The 13956-nt window shown below is 45.9% G+C and overlaps 1 protein-coding gene across 4 annotated transcripts in view; it reads left to right on the top strand.

Annotated features, from left to right (window-relative positions):
- The window catches only part of IL6R (interleukin 6 receptor), a 54457-nt gene that overhangs the window by 35997 nt on the left and 4504 nt on the right, over positions 1-13956 (top strand). For 3 of the 4 annotated variants that reach the window (XM_014791925.2, XM_087442470.1, XM_004436110.3), the window contains 3 exons: positions 1945-1991; positions 3174-3243; positions 8341-8434. In XM_014791925.2, coding sequence (XP_014647411.1) covers positions 1945-1991; positions 3174-3243; positions 8341-8434 — 211 coding nt within the window. Of the gene's footprint in view, positions 1-1944; positions 1992-3173; positions 3244-8340; positions 8435-11304; positions 11381-13956 lie in introns of all 4 variants that reach the window. The other variant, XM_087442484.1, reaches the window with a different exon arrangement.

Here is a 13956-nt window from a genome sequence, read left to right as displayed (position 1 = left end):
ATTATTAAGAACAATGCAAAAGCTGCTCCTCCTTCATCTCAGGAGACAAAATGGTCTAAATCGGGGGGCCCCATGATCATCTCAGGAGCTTTTGAAAAAATCTTGTTATGTAAGATGTAATTTTATTCTGCATTAGAAAAATGTTATTCATTTTGGTAACATTCCTGGGTTGTTCGAGATAAAATTCCAACCACTTTACTCCCAGAAATCTGAGCCTCCAAAGGTTAAACATCCTTCTCTGGACTGCAGGTCATGCTGGGGGTCAGAGCTGAGGGTAGAAGCTATGTGGGTCCCCCTTTCCTCCTGAATCATCTCTTTGGATGTGGGGAGCCTTTTAAAACCCCTGATGGGTGAATCCCGTCCCCAAGATGCTGAGGCTAGAGGTCTGGGATGGGGCCTGAAAGGCCACAGATGATGCTGAACGTGGCTGAGCTTGGGAAACACTGCACCAAATGACCATCCATGGTCAGCCATGTTTTCTATGTAGTGCTGCCCCCATCCCCTGGTTTTAGCTTTCATTTTAGCACCCCCATATCCTCTCTTCATCCGTCACTCACCCCCTGCCATGGGTCTCACTGTTCTCTGCCAGGCTGAGCTGGGAGGAACACAAAAGAATAGGAGACTAGGTCCCTCCTATTTATTCTAGGTTGATTTGGGGCTAACTTGCTGTGTGACCTTGGACAAGTTGCTTTCCTTCTCTGGGCCTCTCTTTCCTCTGTACAGTGGGGAGACTGAACATGCTCTTACGTCCCTTCCAGTGATGCTAGAGTGTGGTTTCCTCCCCGCCTGGGGATGGCATACTCCCTCTGGAAACTCCCTCCCAAGCAGAAGCAGAGTCACCCTTTCCTCCACCCCTTGTTGGTCCTTATTCTACTCCTGGCTCAGGGAGGCTCGACATCTTTGTGTAAACCATGTCTGTGGTATTTTTAACTTCTCGATGGAAAGATGATAAACTGAAAAGAAAACATGTTAAAATCCAGAGCATTCCACCCATTGCCTGTCACCCCTGGTCCCTCGGGCCCACGTTTGCGGCTGAGCCGGCCTCGTGTCAGTGTTCTCACTTTGATACTTGGCCTCCTGCTGCCTTGGGTTTGCTGCAGAAACACTGTTCCCATGGAGGGGGAGGGGCCTTGTGAGGGTGTCTGGTCCACATCCCTTCGCAGGCGGTGTATGAAACCCACCCAGGCAGATAAGAACTTGTTTATTTTAAATACTTTTTATTGCAAAAAGGTGCATAGAAGGATATTAATGTTTTCTTAATTAAATTTAATTTTTTTCCCAGTTTTATTGAAAAGTAATTAACATACGTTACTGTATAAGTTTAAGGCGTACAGAATGATGGTTTGATTTACGTATACTGTGAAATGATTACCACAATAGGTTCAGCTAACATCCATCTCCTCATATAGATACAATACAAAGAAAAGAAGAAAAGAAAAAAGGAAAAACAAATTTCTCCTTGTGATGAGAACTCAATGATTTAGTCTCTTAACAACTTTCCTCTATGTCATACGGCACTGTTAGCTACTGTCGTCATAATCAAAATGATAACAGTGCTTCTGTCTGGTGATGTGTATCCTTCCAATTTTTTCTTCCTGTATGTAAATATATATTATTGTATATAATTTAATATACAACAAATAATGATATAAATATGTTTCTTTAGAAACTGTGGATCAAACTATATGGACTTCTTGCCTTGCATTTTTTATATGACATAATATCATGTCCTCAACATTTTAAAAAATATTTTTAAAGGCTGTTGCAATATCTGGCTATATGATAATTTATATAGCTAGTCCCTTATGGTTGGATATTTGGTTATTTCTGACATTATGCTCTTTTAAATAACATTGTGATCAACTTTATTCTGTTTCTGCAGCCTGTCAGACAGGACTTCAGGGTCCATGAATCATTAATAATGACCCTTCCTTCTATCCACAGAACCCAGGACTTCTGGAGCTGAGACTGAGGTGTCCCCCTCCACACAGGTGAGCTTGTGTTCTTGTAAAAGAGTCAGGGCAGCAGCACCCAATGGTTAGGATGGTGGGCTGGCACCAGACAGGATTTGATTCAAATCCCGGCTCTGCCACTTAACTAGAAATATGGCCGTGGGCAAGTTACCTGTCCTTTTCAAATTTCTATGAAACATGGTAAAGCAGTTCTCTCATCCCAGGGCTGTTGGGGCCACGGAAAGTGTGGAGCACACTGGCCTGGCTCTCAGAACTGCTCTGGGTCTCGTGGCTGCTGTCTCCTCTCTGAGCTCCTTGGACACCACTAACGGCTTCGCTTGCAACTCAGACTCAGCTCATCCGAGCCCTTTCCCCTGTGGACTCCTGGTGTCATAATTTTCTGGAAAGAGGATTATCTCTGAAGCTGCTTAACAGATCCTTGAGTAATCCAGTTTCCCACCCAACTACATCTCCTCCTGTGGTCCTCAATTCCCTAAATGCTGAGCTAGGAGGCTCAGCCCCTCCCGGTGCTGGGCAGCACAGGGGAGGAGCCTGGGGTCCTGCACCTTACCCATATTCCATGCCTGACTGTCCCGCACTGGCAGAAGCAGCTCCAGGGTGAAGCCCATTCCTGTGGGGCCAGAGAGCATCCAACACAGGGTGTAGGGGAGCTGACCCTGACTGAGAACTTGCCAAGCCCCACTAGGCTCTGAGCCTTCCATTTGCAATCTCATTTGATCCTTACATTAACCTACATTCAAGGGCCAGGATGGTCATGCCTACAAAGGAGGAAAACTGACACCCATATGGATTAAGAAATCTTGCTCAAGGTCACATAGGTAGTAAGTGGTGGATCCAGGATTCTAGTCTGTGTTTTTCTCAGTAAGTGGTGGTACCTATGCCCTGGCACCAGACCCATAGGACGACTGCTGCTTCAGCGTATCTGCTGAGTATCTCCTCTGTGCAAGGTGCTGTGCCTTTCGGCTCCTAATGGAGAGGCAGTTGAGAAGAAACCCCTACCTCGAGTAGGCAAGGTGTAGATAAAAATAATGCAAATAATAGTGCAAAAGTTGAGAGTGACAGGTCAGAAATAGAGAGGTCCATGAGATAGAGTAAAGAAAGCCCTGGGTGGCTCAGGGAGCGGGTTAAGGAGAGGTGGCACCTGTGCTGGGTCCTGAATGATGGTGGAAACGGGCTTACAGTGAGGAATGTCTCTTTTAGGCATCTACTACTAATGAAGACAATGAAAATACTCCATTTAAAGATTCTGCAAATGCAACAAGCCTGCCAGGTAAGGACTGAATATTTTTATATTCCTGTAGGTCTAAGGGCGCAAAAGACTTGTCTCTGCAGAAAGTCCTTTCTTATTTGGAAATGTTGGCAGAGGGCCAGTCTGCTTAATGAAAGGGATCAATGGCAGAAATATTCTTTTGTTACTTTATACATCCAAGTTGATATTGTTACCTAAGATACAGTGAGGGGACCATAAGAAGAATGTGACAAATCAGTGAAATATTTCAGAATTGGCCCAGAATACAAATGAGTGTGCTACAGACAAAATCACTGGAGTCTGAAATGGAACACATGTGGAGGGAAATCTTTGTTTTGGAAGCCCTTGATTTCAGTGCTTCTGATTCTCTGTACCTGCAAGACTGGGAAAACTGACCGACATTTGCAGCAGGAAAGATCAGAGGTCCTGTGTTTGTTTTACTATATGTATGGGACTCATGGAGTCCAGACTCCGGAGGTTCAGTAGATGAGCAGCTCCATCTGATGGCTCTTGGGCTTTCTGAGGAAGTCCTTGGCCTCATTTCCCTTACCTGGGCAAATTGCCGCCTGCACCTGCTGCTGGCTGCCATGCTGTGCCATCCTGGTTGCAAAGCCCTCCCTAGTGCAGTGCACCTGGGGAGGACCTACTAAATACCTGGGGCTAAGCTCTGCCTGCACAGCTGTAGACTCAGGGAATTGAACCCATCCCTGCTCTCCAGGAGTCTACAGTCCAGTGGATGGGCTCTGGCAAAGAGTAAAGTAGTAACTGTAACAAAGAGCAGAGTGTGAGATGGGCCAAAAAGGAGGCCGAGAGAAAGTGTGGAAATTAATAAAAGAAACCTTAACTAAATTGGAGTCAGGAAGGCCTGTAGGAGGAGCTCTCAGGCCCTATCACACATCATCAGTTAAAGCGGGGCTTGCATCTTGGACAGAAGTAAAACTACTTTACTACTGAAGGAAGATTTCTCTCCCCACCCGGTAACAGCCCAGCCAATGAGAAACGCCACAGCTCAGCCAGTTGAGAAGCCGTTGCCACCCTGAACTGTTACTTTCCTCCAATGGACTTTCCTTTAGAACAGCCGCTCTCTGCTCCTCGTTTTTCTCTATAAAGGCAGTTCCCCTCCTTTGATTTCTGGATTTGCCTGTGGTTTGCCATAGCATGCACATCCAGAATTGCAATTCTTTTGGCTATTCCTGAATAAACTTGTTTTGAGGATAAAATAACAGGCAAGTTTGCTTTTTAAGTTGACAAAAGCGAAGTGGAGTTTAGAGACTTGGGAGAGCACGTTGAGTTGGGGGAATCACAGAAAGCTCATGGAGGAGGTGCCATTTGACATGAATCTTGAATAATATGGGTGGGCGGTTGGGGCAGCAGTTCAAGGGCTGCTGTGGAGGAGGGACCCTTGGGTCTTCATCCACTTTCACTGATGATTTCATCCAGCTCCATGTCTTTAAAGACTATCTATGGACTGATGACTCCCAAATTTATATCTCCTTCACCGACCTTTCCACTAAGACCAGACTCATGCATCCACTACCTAGTTGACAGGTCTACCTGGATACTTACTAGAAATCTCAAACTTAACATGGCTGACAGAACGCTTGATGCCTCCCCACCTCTCCAACCCAAATCTGTTCTTCTCCATCTTCCTCATCTCAGTAAGTGGCACCACATTCTGTGGGTTGCTGGGTCCAGGAGATCAGGCATGCTTCCTCTTCTACCCCTCGCCCCCTGTCCTGTCCCCCAGCAGGTCCTGTCAGTTGTACCTTGGACATGTCCAGAAGCTGACCACTTTTCACCACCTCCACTGCCAACACGTGGTCCAGCCACTGCTGTCTCTCCTCCTGCAGGACTCTGGGAGCTGCCTGCTGGTCTACTGGCCTTTATTCTTAACCTCCAGCAGACTCTTTGCCAACCAGCAGCCAGAGTGACTCTTGAAACACAAATCTTAGCTCTCCCTGTCTCCCACCATCTTCCCCAGAGTAAAAGCCAAAGTCCTGACAAAGGCCCTGGACTCTATGGGGTCAAGCCCCCTTTCGTTAGACCTTAACTCCTCCATTCTCGCTCTCACCCACTCTGCCCTCCTTGCTCTTCCACTCATGCTCTACCTCAGGGCCTTTGCACTTGCTGCTTGCTCTGCCTGGATGCTCTTCCCCTAACTTCCACTTGGCCAGCTCCTTTATACATCCAAGCCTCTGCTCTAATGCCCCCTTCTCAGGGAGGCCTTTCCCGACCACCGCATCTGACAGAGCCTTCCACTGTCACTCTCTCCCCTTCCTGCGCTTTACATTTCATCATTGCCCTTGTCATTGCTGATGTCATGTTACATACTTGTTTGTCTGTCTCCCTTGATTAGAATGTAAGATCCAGGAAGTCAGGAGCTTTTCTGTCATCTTTTTCTCTGTAACCCCAAGGCTGAGAACAAAGCCAGGCACGTGATAGACACTCAATAAATATTTGTTCAGTGAAAGAAGGAACAAATACAAAAGATGATAAATACTAGTAAATGAATAAGCCAAGCAGACTGCTTCCTTTAAATGGATGTCTCTGCCAAGAGATATGGGACATACTCGGAGAGACCTGTTCTTGCAGTCAATGCCCACTACCAGTCTAGACTCATGGCAAAGCCTGCATCCAGTGGGCACGTGAAGTGATGACTGGCAGGGGCAGAAGAGCCTGAACCCCGAGTCCATGCGACTGCAGGTACAGTGATGTGCTGCATAGTGATGTTTCAATCAACAATGGACCATATACGACAGTGGGCCCATGAGATTAGTACCATATAACCTAGGTGTGTAGTAGGCTATACCATCTAGGTTTGTGTAAGCACTGTAGGGGAAAAAGAAATTTTCCTCTACCCTTCTAGGTTCTTCTGGCTGGTTTAAGAATTAAATTGACATGAGACAGATTAGCAGGAGAAAAACAAACTAAAGTTTAATAACACATATACATGGGAGAAACCCAGGAATACCAAGTAACTCCCCCAAATGGCCGAAGCTCTCACCTTAAATTCCATCCTCCGCTAAAGACAAAAGAAGATGTTGGGGGTGGGGAGAGTCGGACTTCAAAGGGAAGGAAGGCAACTCAAGTGGGTGAAAAGGAGCAAATGTTTGGAAAACAAATGTTTGTTTGGCCACACAGAAACAGAACACAGAGGGGACCCCAACAAACAGGCTTTTCTAGGTTCCTCCCTGTCTACCACCTAGTTCACGTTATGCTAAGGTGATAAGTTATTTCCTGAGGCAGATTTTTTTATCTGAATTCTTTTAGGCAGTTAGGGAGAGGTAACAAGAAAAACTTTCTGAGTCTTTTGTTTCTTAAAAATAATCAGTCTAAATTAATCCTCATGTTAAAGAGACTCATTTTGGGGTGCCAAATTTTGTTCCCCTTCAGTGTACTCTATGATGTTCACACAATGACAAAATCGTCTAATGGTGCATTTCTCAACAGGCATCCCTGTCGTTAAGTGGCGCATGACTGTGTCTGCCTTCTCAGCGGGAGAGAATGAGGGTTTTGTTAGATGTACTCTCTGTCCAGTCCAGGGTGTCTCTCTGGCAGCCGTAGGCGGGACCTTTTGGTGGAAGGACACGGCTGCTTGTGAAGCTAGTTTGTTCTTTCATTCCTTCAGTGGAATATTTTGGTGAGCCTGCTTTGTGCTAGGCCCTGGGTGAGCAGTTGGGAGAGTAACAGTGAACGAGACACCCATGGTCCCTGCTTTCAGGGAGCTCCGTCTAGAGGTGGAGCTGGAGAAGTCACCAGGAGGGGCGCTTACCCAGCTTGCAGCAAGGCCACTTCTCAAAGGAAGTGACATCACCTCATCTGAGACCCAAAGGCCAAGGTGGGACTGGACAGCAAAGTGGGAGGCAGGGAAGGTGGGAAGAGCATTCCAGGAGAGAAGAGAGAACGTGCGTGGAGAGCCCTGGGAGGAGAGAGAACACGGCATGTAGAAGAACGAGTGAAGCTCATCTGGCTGTGGCTTGAGTACCAAGTGCGGAGACAGGCAAGAGATGACACCCCAGTGGTGAACACTGTACCCAAATACTTGATTTAAAGCACATGAAGGGGCTGGCCGGCCCCGTGGCTTAGTGGTTAAGTGCGCGCGCTCCACTACTGGCGGCCCAGGTTCCGATCCCAGGCGCGCACCGACGCACCGCTTCTCCGGCCATGCTGAGGCCGCGTCCCACATACAGTAACTAGAAGGATGTGCAACTATGACATACAACTATCTACTGGGGCTTTGGGGAAAAAACAAAGGAGGAGGATTGGCAATAGATGTTAGCTCAGAGCCGGTCTTCCTCAGCAAAAAGAGGAGGATTAGCACGGATGTTAGCTCAGGGCTGATCTGCCTCACAAAAGAAAAAAAAAAAAAAAAAAAAAGCACATGAGGGCCGGTCCTGTGGCTTGGTGGTTGAGTGCACGGGCTCCGCTACCGGCGGCCTGGGTTCAGATCCCGGGCGCGCACCCACGCACCGCTTGTCAGGCCATGCTGAGGCCGCGTCCCACATACAGCAACTAGAAGGATGTGCAACTGTGACATACAACTATCTACTGGGGCTTTGGGGAAAGAAAAGGAGGAGGATTGGCAATGGATGTTAGCTCAGAGCCAGTCTTCCTCAGCGAAAAGAGGAGGCTTAGCATGGATGTTAGCTCAGGGCTGATCTTCCTCACAAAAAAAAAAATAAAGCACGTGAGCCTCCCTGACATCGTCCTCAATGGAGCTGCCGTTCAATGAGGTCCCCAAAGCCTCTGTTTCTTGCACCCCTCTGTGCCTCATGGGGGCAGGCTGAATGCCACTAGAAAAGCCACTCTGAAGGTAAGTGGGAGTCTGTGGCTGGCCGCAGGAGCTCAGAAGCTCTGAGCTTGGGGCATATCTCTTGCCAAGTGGTGGAATCCTGGGGTCTGTTAGATTATGCTGGGGGTGACTCTTCTAGAGCTGGGCTTTGGCCAGAAAACTGGCAGGCTTGTCAAGTGGCCTGTTGGCTGTTCCTCCTCCAGGTGTGAGGTTCCTTTGAGGCTTGTGACAGCATCAGCTGAGTAGTTTTTTGTTTTTTCTTCCCTTCCTTCTTCTCCTCTTCCTCCTCTACCTTTTCCTCCTCCTCCTCTTCTTTTTATTTCTAGTGCAAGATTCTTCTTTGGCATCACTGCCCACATTCCTGGTGGCTGGAGGAAGCCTGGCCTTCGGAACGCTCCTCTGCATTGGCATTGTCCTGAGGTGAGATGGGTCCCGGGGGGTGGCCCTGTGATGTTCTCATTTTCTTATCTAGCTAGCTTTGCCTGTGCTAGGATGGTGGCAGTGGGTTGGAGAGCCATGAATGGATTCACGATATATTTTAGAGGTAGAATTGACAAGATTTGATGACAGATTAGATGAGGAGAAAGAAGGAGAGGGAGGAGTCATCTGACCCTCAAGTGTCTGGCTTCAGCAGTTGGGCAGATGGTGGTGTCATTCATGAAAACTGGAAACAATAGAGGAAGAAAAACTGAGTGAAAAGCAATGACTCTACTTTGGAACCATGGGGTTTCAGGTGCCTGTGAAAACCCCAAGTGGACATGTTTGGTAGACAATCCAGCTTGTTGCCAGCATGTAGACGGTAGTTGGAGCCATGGGAGAAGATGGGGATAAGGCTGATGACAGTAGCCTGTGGAATTCCAGGGTTCCAACATTGGAAAGTCGTGTGGAGGAGGAGGAGCTGAGAAAGAGGCTGAGAAGGAGCGGCCTGAGAGGGAGGAGAGGAACCAGGAAAACCTGGTTGTGAAAACGGAGGGAAAGAGTGTGTGTTAGATACTGAAGAAACACCCTAGGCTCTGGGATTGCAATGCGAATATGACTTTTCCTCTCCTCCAAGAGCCACCATACTAAAATGATTAAAGTACCACAGAGAAGTACCACAACAGAAGTATGTACACAGGTAAATCTGAGTTGCCTGGCCAGACCTCCTTGGGAACATTCTGTGTCTCAAAACAAGCAGACCTAGAGCGTCACCTTTAAACGCTCTCTCCTAGTGCTCTCCTCCAGCCATGGTTGGGAAACACTCAGGCTGAGCTGGCGCCCTGGCCGCTGTTGCACTGTGCTCTTCATCTCAATCCTCTCTTTTTTCATTTGGTTGTTGCTTTTGTCATTCGTTCCCAAGGATGCAGAATAATCAGCTAACAGGCCTCCCAGTGAATGGGCAGTAAAGAAAACTTCCAATGTTCATGACTTTACAGCAGGAATTTGCAATTTTACATATGCTGAAGCCCTAAAACTAGTCAGGCTGGGCCCTGACTTTGGGCAATGGTTAATTACGATGATAACACAAGTAGAGGAGAAACTTCCCTCTGCCCTTCCTTTCTCTTACCTCATATGTAACTTTCAAGGCACTCTAGTTGGTGATTGTGAGAGGTGGTCTTTGAGGGTGTTTGGTAGAGAGCTTTCCTCCCGTTAGCTCATTGGATCCTCACAGTGACTCTGAACTAGCTCGACCACCAAGGTGGTCTGGGTTGGAAGATTATCGAGATGACAACTCAAACTATGTTCAGGGTTGTTTGTACTTTGATTCTCCAATGATGTAGTGAGCAAACTGTCCAAAGGGTATGCAGAAGATAAGGTTCCTAGTGAGTGGAGGTAGCTCCTTGGAGGAGCCTGTATACCTTCTATACCTTTGGGCCAATGCAGGCCATGCCAGCATTCAGGAGTCTTCCTACTGCCTTCTAAAGGATTCCTTGCCTCACCTCAGGCATATACTTCTGTGTTCTGTTTCTATTTCTACAGCATTAGGGCTTCAACAGGCCTTTCTCATAACTTACCACAGATCCTATGGAGTCAATATCATGATTTCCACTTGACAGATGAGGAAACTAAAGCTGAAAGAGGTGGAGTGATTACAGCTAGTAAGGGTAAGGCTGAGATTCAAATTCAAGGCTCATGCTCTTTGGATAGGGCTTTAGGGGTCATTTAGTCAAATTCTTTAATTTTACAAATAAGGAAACAGCCCTGAGAAAGTAAGATGACTTGCCCAAGGACACACAGCTTGTTAATAGCAGAGCCCAAACTAGAACTCATGTCCTGAGAGTCCCTGCCAACTGTCCTAGTTGTCTGTCAGCTAAGAGGTGGGCCCACTTGGTTCCATTAGTCCACCATTGGCCAATGGCACCATTAACAAGCAGTGCCATCTTGGCGTGCTGTTAACCACTAATAGAGAAGCGTTAGGTTGGGAACTGGCCACAGCACTCATCAGAGACCTAGTCTGCCAATCTGCTGATGGTGTTTGGACACTGGCGGGTTGCTACACAACCAGAGTTTCTGGAGGCACAAACAGAACAAATGCCCTGTGCTGAGAACATATCAGTAATTTATTTCCCAGCCTGGTGAGTTTCCATTTTCTCCCGTAAAGGCAAATTTACTTGAAAGAGGCCAATTATTTAGACTCCCAAATTCCCTCATATCAAGAAAAGAGTATAAACTTAGAGACGCCGTTGGGGTTTGGGGTGCCAGCATGGCTGAACCACAGATGGCCACGTTACAACAGGCAGAATGTGACAGGCAGGTTGAAGTACATCCTGCCAGTCCATGATACTATATTTTTCTTTTTAATACATTTATTTTGTGTCTCAAGCAAAGCATAATATTTCCTAAATATTTTTCCAGTAGTATCAGTGATAATTTTAAAAAGTTTAAACATGCCAGGGGCCGGCCCCATGGCTTAGTGGTTAAGTGCACGCGCTCCGTTACTGGAGACCCGGGTTCAGATCCCAGGCGTGCACCGACACACCGCTTGTCCGGTCCTGCTGAGGCGGCATCCCACGTACAGCAACTAAGAAAGATGTGGAACTACGACATACATCTACTGGGGCTTTGGGGAGAAAAAGGAGGAGGATTGGCAATAGATGTTAGCTCAGGGCCGGTCTTCCTCAGCAAAAAGAGGAGGATTAGCATGGATGTTAGCTCAGGGCTGATCTTCCTCACACACACACAAAAAAATTTAAACATGCCATTGAAAAAGGTGTGCCATCTTCTTAAGTGGATGTTATAACTATAGGAGCCAGTTCTCCCCACCCCACTTCCTATGCCCCACTGATTCTCTCTTTATTTTTTGCTATCAGGCACAGGGAAAATAGGATTCTCATAGCAGAGAATTCATTTTCTGCGCATTTGTATAGAATGGACTTACACTATTAGGTGAGAACTTGCTATGTGTATGCCTGTGATTTAAATCATTTTGTATCGAATGTAGTGTCTCATTCCAATGTTTAAAAATCACAGACTCTCCTATCTCCACAGTAGGGGCTGGGAGGGACTTTCTTTCTTTCTTTTTTGAGCTGTTTTGGCCTGTTACTGCTTTTTTTAATGCTATTTTTTTCATTGAGGTAACATTGGTTTATCACATTACATAAATTTCAGGTATACATCATTATATTTCAATTTATGTGTAGATTACATCATGTTTACCACCCAAAGACTACTTACCATCTATCATCGTACACATGTGCCTAATCTCTTTCACCCTCCTCCCTGCCCCCTTCCCTTCTGGTAACCACCAATCTAATCTCTGTCTCTGTGTTTGTCTGTTGTTGTTTTTATCTTCTATTTATGAGTGAGATCATACGGCATTTGACTTTCTCCCTCTGACTTATTTCACTAAGCATAATACCCTCAATGTCCATCCATGTTGTCGCAGATAGCAAGATTTCATGTTTTTTTTTTTTTTTATCTCTGAGTAGTATTCCATTGCGTATATATACCACATCTTCTTTATCCATTCTTCCCTTGATGGACACCTAGGTTGCTTCCAAGTCTTAGCTGTTATGAATAAGGCTGCAGTGAACATAGGGGTGCATATATCTTTACGCATTCATGTTTTCATGTTCTTTGGATAAATACCCAGCAGTGGAATAGCTGGATTGTATGGTAGTTCTATTCTTAATTTTTTGAGAAATCTTCATACTGTTTTCCATAGTGGCTGCACCAGTTTGCACTCCCACCAGCAGTGCCTGAGGGTTCCCGGGGGACTCTCATGGTGTCCTAGGCCACGGAAGTGGCTGGGTGCAGAGGGTACCCTTGTGGCCTTGGGGGTGGGATCACTTCCTCTCGTTAGGTCTTAGTTTCTACATCTTATTTTTTTAAAAGACTAAGGGTTATTATGGGTGTTTCAAAAATTTCTTTTAGCTGTAGAAGCTTTTCTTGAAATAAAACATTCTGAAGCCCAAATATGTAAAATAGATAAAAGGTAGAGGCTGAGGTGCAAATGAAGTCTGACAGCTCAGCTCTTTGTTCCTTCCACCTGCCTGGCACCCTCTCCAGCCCCAGGCCCTGCTCAGACCCCTGCCCAGGTCAGGGCAGTGCCAGGTGTAGACACCCACAGGCTGCTGGTTTCAAAGGCCTTTTGAGCTTAGTGATTTTTCAGAAAAGGTCTCATTCACTCCTCAAAATATTTCAAAAGCAGGAAAGCTTATCTTTCTCAGTTACCCATCCAGTTGCTTTGAAAAAAACTGAGGACAAGGACTGCTTTTCATAAAGATTAAGTAATGTCAATAGAGACGTTATGTGATATATGATTACTTGCTAATTACTGGCAATTTGCTAAATACTGACAAATAGACAGAAGAAAAAAAATCATGCATTATCCAAAGACAGCCACTGTTAATTTTTAAAATGTAAATGAGATCAAAGACATACAGAAAAATGCCCACGTCATAAGTGTACGGTTACATGACTTTTCACAAAGTGAACACACCCATGCAATCAACACTCAGATCAAGAACACTTTATATTTAGATGAATTTCCTGAGTCTTTTTCCTCTGCATAGTTTCTTGTTTGTTTTTATGTAACCATGATTATTCTGTATGTACAACTCTCAATCTTGCCTTTTAAATTTAGCATTAATTATAAGGATTTTTTCACATTATTACAAAATCTTTGTAAACCTCACTTTCATTAGCTGCAGTCTTCTCCGTTACGTGGATATACCCAAGTTCACATAACCAATCTCCTATTATGGGGCATTAGGGTTGTTGTTTTGCTTTTATAAACAACACTGTGTTGAACATCTTTGTGCATAAAGCTTTTTCCATAGCTATGTTATTTCCTTAGGGTATAGTCCCAGAAGTGGAATTCCTGGGTCAGAGGGTCTGAATATTTTGAAATCCAGAGTGTCATGACTCTGTCCTCTCATGAGGGAGGAGAATTCCACCCAGGGACACTGCATAACTCCAGTAAGCACCCCTGCTGCTCTCCCTTCCTGTGTGGTGCCTGAATAATGAAGCCCTGAGTAACATTTTGAGATTGTTTATTCCATTTGGATAGCAGGCTAAGAGCCAATGACAGATTTGGAGCCAAGTATCAATAATTTATCATAACAAGGACAGGAATAGCCTGTCGATATAAAAAGAAATCCAAGGAAAATCCCTAAACCTTGTTTTTGACAGTGGCTTCCCCTCCTCCCTCCCAGCCCTTCCTGGAGTAGCTGACACTGGTGGCATTGAGGGAGACCACCTTGCTCCCACTTTGGGGATTGTAAGCAGTAAGTTAGGAGGCACCAAAGTGGGAGGCAGGAGGGAGGAGGTGAGCTGCCCTGGCAGAGGTGAAGGGCCCCTTCAGCAAGGAGACCTGACTACCTCTGAAGATTGCTATCACCATCTCATCTTTCTTTGGGCTGTCAAGTGACTTTTCTCAGTTACTGAGCCCTGGCTTTGGGCCCAGCGCAGAGCAGTGTGAACGAAGCTGTGATCAGAGAGATGCCTATCTCCTTCCTGTT

This window comes from Ceratotherium simum, chromosome 2 (genome assembly GCF_057802395.1).
Source record: "Ceratotherium simum simum isolate JZ-2026a chromosome 2, ASM5780239v1, whole genome shotgun sequence".
NCBI lineage: Eukaryota > Metazoa > Chordata > Mammalia > Perissodactyla > Rhinocerotidae > Ceratotherium > Ceratotherium simum.
This window is presented reverse-complemented; position numbering and strand designations above follow the sequence as displayed.